The sequence below is a fragment of the Protomyctophum parallelum genome (genome assembly GCF_964188405.1).
Source record: "Protomyctophum parallelum genome assembly, chromosome: 10".
Lineage (NCBI taxonomy): Eukaryota > Metazoa > Chordata > Actinopteri > Myctophiformes > Myctophidae > Protomyctophum > Protomyctophum parallelum.
In genome coordinates this window covers 48194210-48202985 of record NC_139704.1, presented here as the reverse complement: position 1 = coordinate 48202985, position 8776 = coordinate 48194210, and the positions used below count along the sequence as shown (strand labels likewise).

At 46.8% G+C, this 8776-nt stretch overlaps 1 protein-coding gene across 1 annotated transcript in view; it reads left to right on the top strand.

The window, feature by feature from the left end:
* Positions 1-741: 741 nt before the first annotated feature.
* ninl (ninein-like) overlaps positions 742-8776 on the top strand; it is a gene marked incomplete at its 5' end in the record, with an annotated part of 91714 nt that continues 83679 nt past the window's right edge. Inside the window, 4 exons of the mRNA XM_083775083.1 lie at positions 742-765; positions 4290-4298; positions 5442-5615; positions 7990-8163. Coding sequence (XP_083631209.1) covers positions 742-765; positions 4290-4298; positions 5442-5615; positions 7990-8163 — 381 coding nt within the window. The remainder of the gene's footprint in view (positions 766-4289; positions 4299-5441; positions 5616-7989; positions 8164-8776) is intronic.

The window sequence follows — 8776 nt, the reverse complement described above, 5'->3', positions numbered from 1 at the left end:
TTAGTCGTTTTTGGCAGACGAGTGGTTAAATAGAGGATATATGGTCATGTACATGTACGTTCTGCCAGTAGAGACACCGGTATCACTCGATACTCGGAATCAATAGATTACTAGAATCAGAGTCTGTATTGTCGCATCGCAGGCTTGCTCGCGTAAAGAGGTGGGCCGAGTTCCTTTTTTCGCGCGAGCTCCAGCATTCGTATAGTTTTCGGGGCGGAGAAGAGGGAGAGAAGACGCAGAGAAAGGGTGGCTGGAAAGACACAGGAAACCAGACCAACCAAGACGTACGAGCGTTCGCTCGCCAAACCGAGCATAAAACAACAACAACAACAACAAAACGCCAAATGAAACGAACGGAGATCTCTCTCATGACAAACATCGCCTTCCACCTCCTGGTCTTCACCGTGCTGGGCAGCGTGCTGGGCAGCGCCATGATCGGCCTGGCGCGGAGACGCGACGGCGCCAACAAGGAGCCCAGGAAGGGGAGGAGGCTGTCCGTGTGCCAGTACAAGGCGGGAGGGGGAGGGGAAGGCGGCGGCGGCGGCGGCGCCGACGAGGAGGAGGAGGACTGCTGCGCCATCTGCCTCCAGGAGTACGAGGAGGGCGAGCGCCTCAGCGTGCTGCCGTGCGCTCACGTCTACCACAGCAAGTGCGTCGACACGTACTGGAAGAGCACCTCCAACAAGAGGATATGTCCCATGTGCAGGAGGAAGGTGGCCGAGGCGTAGCGGTAGAGAAGATATGTCGCACTGGATCCACCAGGAGGTCAGGAGTGGCGCCCGGGAACACACGGGGAGTCTGTCCCCGTGACAATGCCCTAGAGACCCCTGGGAGATGGAGTCTGTCCCTGTTACAATGCCCTATAGACCCCTGGGAGATGGAGTCTGTCCCCGTGACAATGCCCTAGAGACCCCTGGGAGATGGAGTCTGTCCCTGTTACAATGCCCTATAGACCGCCTGGGAGATGGAGTCTGTCCCCGTGACAATGCACTATAGACCCCTGGGAGATGGAGTCTGTCCCTGTTACAATGCCCTATAGACCCCTGGGAGATGGAGTCTGTCCCCGTGACAATGCCCTATAGACCGCCTGGGAGATGGAGTCTGTCCCCGTGACAATGCACTATAGACCCCTGGGAGATGGAGTCTGTCCCCGTGACAATGCCCTATAGACCGCCTGGGAGATGGAGTCTGTCCCCGTGACAATGCACTAGAGACCCCTATAGGATATGGAGTCTGTCCCTGTTACAATGCCCTATAGACCCCTGGGAGATGGAGTCTGTCCCTGTTACAATGCACTATAGACCCCTGGGAGATGGAGTCTGTCCCTGTTACAATGCACTATAGACCCCTGGGAGATGGAGTCTGTCCCTGTTACAATGCCCTATAGAGCCCTGGGAGATGGAGTCTGTCCCTGTTACAATGCACTATAGAGCCCTGGGAGATGGAGTCTGTCCCCGTGACAATGCCCTATAGAGCCCTTGGAGATGGAGTCTGTCCCCGTTACAATGCACTATAGACCCCTGGGAGATGGAGTCTGTCCCTGTGACAATGCCCTATAGACCCCTGGGAGATGGAGTCTGTCCCCGTTACAATGCCCTATAGACCCCTGGGAGATGGAGTCTGTCCCTGTGACAATGCCCTAGAGACCCCTGGGAGATGGAGTCTGTCCCTGTTACAATGCCCTATAGACCGCCTGGGAGATGGAGTCTGTCCCCGTGACAATGCCCTATAGACCCCTGGGAGATGGAGTCTGTCCCCGTTACAATGCACTATAGACCCCTGGGAGATGGAGTCTGTCCCTGTTACAATGCGCTAGACCTCTGGGAGATGGAGTCTGTCTCTGTTACAATGCAGCTCCCAGTATTCACTGCATGGCTTTCCGCACCCAAGCCGTGCTACTTATATGCTGAGTTGGCGGTGCCCGGGATAGAACCCATGAACTTTTGGTCAACTGAGCTACCTGGACAAGTTGTTGCAAGGTTTTGGCGATTAGACTGTTAAACATCTAACATATATAAGCTTTTAATAGGGAGAACACCTCCTGCAGTCTATAAATAAACTTTTACTTTTCAAGGTCTTCCCTTAACTGGACCCTAGCAGGTCCATTTGGTCCCATTGATATACTGTCGGAGTTACAGGCTTGAAAGGGTCAATTTTGAAACCCCCCTAAAGTGGAAGTGGGTTGAGACTATAGACACATTCAGAGACGGGTCTCATGGTCACAGGCAACGTATTTCCTGTAGGCGGAGACAACATATCTACGGTGTAAACAGTCTGCTCTTCTACTACTATTGAACGGTAGAGTGACTGATGTTAGTCTGCCTCAAACGTTAATCTTTTACCTGCTTTTTACCAACACAAACTTTACAAAGATGCTCCAGAACATTGGGATGAACCGGCTGCTCCGCAACAGTGGTGGCAATATTCAACGTTTGGAGAGAAACGGGATGTCAGAAAATACACTGCGCTGTAGGCTGAGAGACCAGAATCATAGAGTAATGGTTGAGACGAAGCAGTGAAAGGTCCTGAAAGATGTCAGATGTCAGTCTTAACCCAATACCCGATCTTTCAGTTTTATGAACACATGTACTTTATACCTCATATAGTTGCTTAGTATGAGGTATAAACTAACATCAGTCACTTCCCCATTCAATGCAGTATAGAAGACCTGCCTGTTTACACCGCATATGAGTCGTCTCCGCATACAGGAAATATGTTTCTGAATGTGTCTATAGATGGTATGTGCATGCTTACATCGAGTGGCTAAGCAACAGGCAAAGTGAGTTTAACATCGTTTAACGTTGTTTAATGCAATCAGATAGGACTTTTCTGTTTGGATGAATGGGCTGTCAACGCCAGAAAATAGTTTTTTGCCACTCATTAGGCATTCCTGCATAACTTCCTGGTTTGATGATAATGTCACGCGAATACCCTCTATAGGTGGAGTTGGGGATGGAGGTAGGCAGTGATATTTAACCCATTCTGACCTGAGATCAGATTCATACGAGGTTCCCAGTGGACACACACTGGTCTGATTAAACCCATTCTGACCTGAGATCAGATTAAAAAAATGTCAGTCGTTCTTCGATTTTTTTCAAAAATAGCAGACCTACAAGCTCGTAGCGCGCCACTCGGTGGCGTGCTTCGAGCTTGTAGATCTGCTGTTTTTCAATAGTTAAAGCATAACACGATGCTAACACCAAAATGGTTCCCCGTTCAGAATGGGTTAAAGGACGAATCCAATTGCCTGATTGGCTGACTGCAGACTGGCTATAAAGTGCTCACACGTCACGCTGAGAATGACAGCATGTCTCCAGCAGTAAAGATGAAAGAGAGAGAGAGAGAGAGGGAGAGAGATCGACAGAGAGATAGAGAGATTGACAGAGAGAGAGAGCTTCCTTATTTAACTCATGCTAGAGCTACGTTTTGGTTCGGTGGGGCTCGACCGGACCGAAGTAACCGCTGGACAGACAAACATCACAGCGCTGCGTGTGAACTAACGCATGTCAGATTAGAGGGGGGTTCTGGAAATGTCAAAGATTTAGTGTCAAACTATACTGGAAAACGTTAATTTAAATGCTGAGTGTACAAAATCATTATAGGTCCATTTGGTTCCATGTGTACACCCTCAGAGTTAAATAACCTGTCTGTAAGGGTCCGTGTGGTTCCATTGTACACTCTCAGAGTGACAGACCTGTGAGGGTCCATTTGGGCCCCTGGTGGAGTCCTGGAACCAACTTTGGGCAACAGGCGACAGGGACTGTCTGTGGGAGGGCCTTATTTCCAGGAACCTCTGATTTACTTCTTAACTTAAATTAAACTCTTAAATTTGAATCACGGATTGAGGGGCTCCCGGTTTCACTCACAACCGCGCCACAGAAGATACACATTATTATACAACTGTTTTTTTTTCTTCAGGTACAAATGGTCTCATAAGTCATGTGACCAATGACCATCCAACAGACTTTCAGGGATAATCTTCACAGTTAATTATCCCGTACCATTTTCCTGTGTTTGACCTGAGGCCGATTCTACAAATCTTGTCTTCTAAATCCAATCCTTCTAAAACAGTTTTCGGAGAAAAACATAAGTTGCTATATATAAAAATGGTAAATGGTGCATTTATATAGCGCCTACACACACACACACACACACACACACACACACACACACACACACACACACACACACACACACACACACACACACACTCGGAAACAGTCAGAAGTTCAGAGTCCATGGGTGAATACCTTGTTTTCTTGTTAATCTCACTGTCCCGTTCTCGACAGCGACTGGAGGTGTGGTTTTGAGGACAACTGTTTTGAATTGCTATTATTGTTCAAACCAAGGATTATATATTTCAAGGGCGAGAGATCACAACACAAATCCTAATCATTCTTCCTCCACACTGTGAGAAAAACAGCATCTGAAAGTTTGATGGGTAATTTCTTACACGTGAGTGCAGCTATAACTTTCCCATTGCATCTTATGAGATCTCATAAGATGCAATATATGAAGATAGGTTGAAAAGTGGTGAAGTGGTCCTTTAACAGACGACGTCACACTGATAATAAACAGCGTGCGTGTGCATGCCGGTATGCACACGCACGCTGTTTATTATCAGTGTGACGTCGTCTGTTAAAGGACCACTTCACCACTTTTCAACCTATCTTCATATAATAGGTCCTCACTAATAATCATGGAAAATTGGCGCAGTTTTTTCCTACTCGGTCTGTGTCTCATAGGAGGGCTGTGGGCAGTTCAGAAACCGTCTTCCAGTGACATCATCATTAGGCAGATTATTTTTTAAACAAGATTATTTTACAAAATGTTTAGATTTTCATTATCGTGAGAACGATGGCTTCCATTTTCGCATTGCAACTTTAGAAAGCCTGCAGTTTTTATTAGCTTGTATTCCCCATCGATGATGTCACTGGAAGACGGTTTCTGAACCACAGCCGACACAGACTGAGTAGAAAAAAATTGCACCATCTTTTCATGATTATTAGTGAGGACCTATTATTATGAAGATAGGTTGAAAAGTGGTGAAGTGGTCCTTTAAGGCGTCTATTTAGGTCTAGTTTTTCCCACCAATTTTGGAGCTCTGGCTCATGGACTAAGAACCAAAAAGAACTGAACCGGTTCCCATTGGGAACCAACCGGTGGAAAAGGGGCCTCTGTGAGAAGTGCTCTAATATTAAACAAATACAAAGGACTTGGGCGACTTAACTCACTGCAGCAGTATACTGTACACTGACATCTGTACTTCTCTAACTTACTGCAGCAGTAAACTGTACACTGACATCTGTACTCTTGTCTCTCCTCTTCGGTCCACAGGTCCACAGAACAGCTCCTCCTCCTCTCTGCTCCTCTCTCCTCCCGCTGTGGACGGTGCCCCTCCTCCTCCCCCTCCTCCTCCCCCTCCCCCTCCTCCCCCCCAGCAGGAGGTGACGGAGGAGCAGCTGAGGGAGGCGTGGGAGCAGATGGGTGGAGGCCGGGAGGAGGAGGATGGAGGAGGAGGAGTAGGAGTAGGAGAAGGAGGAGGAGGTCTGGACCGGGAGGGACTGGCGCTGGTCTGGGAACACCTAGGACTGCAACACCTCCTCAACACGCAGGTGAAGTGCGCTGACGTATAGACCACTAAAGCGTCATTCATAGTCTAATATTTTCGGTGGTCACCTCACCACCGGTGGTGAGGTGACCACCGCTCCGGTGGTGAGGTGACCACCGCTCCGGTGGTGACGTGACCACCGCTCCGGTGGTGAGGTGACCACCGCTCCGGTGGTGAGGTGACCACCGCTCCGGTGGTGAGGTGACCACCGAACTACAACATGACGTCACGATCCGCGGTGAAGAGCAAACCACCGCCACCGCTGCAGCCCTTCTCTCTGTTTTTACTCACCACCGAAAATCCAGACTATGAATAGGCCTTGAGGCTTCGTACACACATAAAGAACAACTGTTCTGTGCTCTGCCTGTTTCATGGCCGCCTGGATGCTTTTCCCAATGGAAGTCACGTGGTTTGACCAAACACTTGCGGGACTATATAAAAACTAGGGATGTTCCGATTATTCGCTTCCGATCCGATCCCGATACCTCAATTTCTGTGTTAGCCGATACCGAATACCGATACCAGTGTCGTGATCTCATGTTGTTTATAGCTATCTATCTATATATCTGGTGTTGTGTTTATAGATATCTATCTATATATCTGGTGTTGTGTTTATAGCTATCTATCTATATATCTGGTGTTGTGTTTATAGCTATCTATCTATATATCTGGTGTTGTGTTTATAGCTATCTATCTATATATCTCGTGTTGTGTTTATAGCTATCTAGCTATAAATCTCATGTTGTGTTTATAGCTATCTAGCTATATATCTCGTGTTGTGTTTATAGCTATCTAGCTATAAATCTCATGTTGTGTTTATAGCTATCTAGCTATATATCTCATGTTGTGTTTATAGCTATCTAGCTATAAATCTCATGTTGTGTTTATAGCTATCTAGCTATATATCTCGTGTTGTGTTTATAGCTATCTAGCTATAAATCTCATGTTGTGTTTATAGCTATCTATCTATATATCTGGTGTTGTGTTTATAGCTATCTATCTATATATCTCGTGTTGTGTTTATAGCTATCTAGCTATAAATCTCATATTGTGTTTATAGCTATCTAGCTATAAATATCATGTTGTGTTTATAGCTATCTAGCTATATATCTGGTGTTGTGTTTATAGCTATCTAGCTATATATCTCGTGTTGGGTTTATAGCTATCTAGCTATATATCTCATGTTGTGTTTATAGCTATCTAACTATATATCTGGTGTTGGGTTTATAGCTATCTAGCTATATATCTCATATTGTGTTTATAGCTATCTAGCTATATATCTCATGTTGTGTTTATAGCTATCTAGCTATATATCTCATGTTGTGTTTATAGCTATCTAGCTATATATCTCATGTTGTGTTTATAGCTATCTAGCTATATATCTCGTGTTGTGTTTATAGCTATCTAGCTATATATCTCATATTGTGTTTATAGCTATCTAGCTATATATCTCATATTGTGTTTATAGCTATCTAGCTATATATCACATGTTGTGTTTATAGCTATCTAGCTATATATCTCATATTGTGTTTATAGCTATCTAGCTATATATCTCGTGTTGGGTTTATAGCAGACTCCTCACTCAAATGCGCACTTGCAGTTTGGGGCAACTCCAAAGCAAACTCCACATGTCCCAACATTGTATTTAACTGCCATAGTGTCAACCCCTTACCCCTGTGTCGGATCGTTTGTTAGACTGGCATTTTCACAGATACCGATATGACCCGATATGACAAATAAGGGCCGATCCGATCTCTAATAAAAACCAAATAAATGATGATTGACACTATGACTAAATATACTGACAATTTTGACAAACAAATATAAAGTGGAATAAAATGTTTCGGGAGAGAAGAGATCATTTTATGGTTTATGGCGCTCTGGTGTCCAGCTGGCAACCTACTGTGAAACCAGCCGTTACGATGCCTTCAAGGCCTGCCGAAATAAAAAATAATTGGCGACAAAATCGTCGGCTAAAATCTTATGATATTTAGTTGACTAAAAGTAGACTTAACACTATAACATTTCAGATGACTAAAAGGAGTGTGTGTGTGTGTGTGTGTGTTGTGTGTGTGTGTGTGTGTGTGTGTGTGTGTGTGTGTGTGTGTGTGTGTGTGTGTGTGTGTGTGTGTGTGTGTGTGTGTGTGTGTGTGTGTTGTGTGTGTTGTGTGTGTGTGTGTGTGTGTTGTGTGTGTGCGTGTGCGTGTGCGTGCGCGTGCGTGTGTGTGTGTGTGTGTGTGTGTGTGTGTGTGTGTTGTGTGTGTTGTGTGTGTGTGTGCGTGTGTGTGTGCGTGTGCGTGTGCGTGTGCGTGTGCGTGTGCGTGTGCGTGTGTGTGTGTGTGTGTGTGTGTGTTGTGTGTGTGTGTGTGTGTGTGCAGGATGTGGACGTGCTGTTCCGACAGCTGTCACAAGGGGGTGCTGCTGGCGGCAGGGTGACCCTCGCTCAGTTCCAGCAGGTCGTCTGGGGGGCGGAGCATCACCTTGGCCCCGCCCCCGTCTTCTCCTCCACGCCAATGAGACCCTCGGACCACCCCGGGGCGTCATTACACACGGTCAGTGACGCACGCACGCACACACACACGCACACGCACGCACGCACACACGCTCGCACTCACACACACACACACACACACACACACACACACAGGTTTTGTCATTGTCTTATGGCAAAGAGTGAAAAACGGAATTCCCTCCAGACATCCTGACCAGTTAACTCATTCACTGCAAACTAAGACGTTTAACACGTCATCCATCCATCCATCCATCCATCCATCTTCAACCGCTTATCCGTAGTCGGGTCACGGGGGCAACAGCTCCCTGCACCAGAGTGCTCCAGACTTCCCTCTCCTCCAGAGCAACATTAGTGACTTCCTCCTGGGGGATTCCGAGACCAGTGAGTCGAGGTTTTTCCTCCATCTGCGCTTTGGTCTGCCCCGGGGTCTCCTCCCAATGGGACCTCCCTAGGGAGATGCCCAGGAGGCATCCTATTCCTAACCAGATGCCTGAATCACCTCAGCTGGATCCTTTCCAGGCGAAGGAGCAGCGGTTCTACTCCGAATTTCTTCTCTCACCCTATCTCTAAGGGAGATGCCAGCAACCCATCGAAGACAACTCATTTCGGCCGCTTGTATTCGCTTGTATTCACGTCACAACATGTTTTTATTT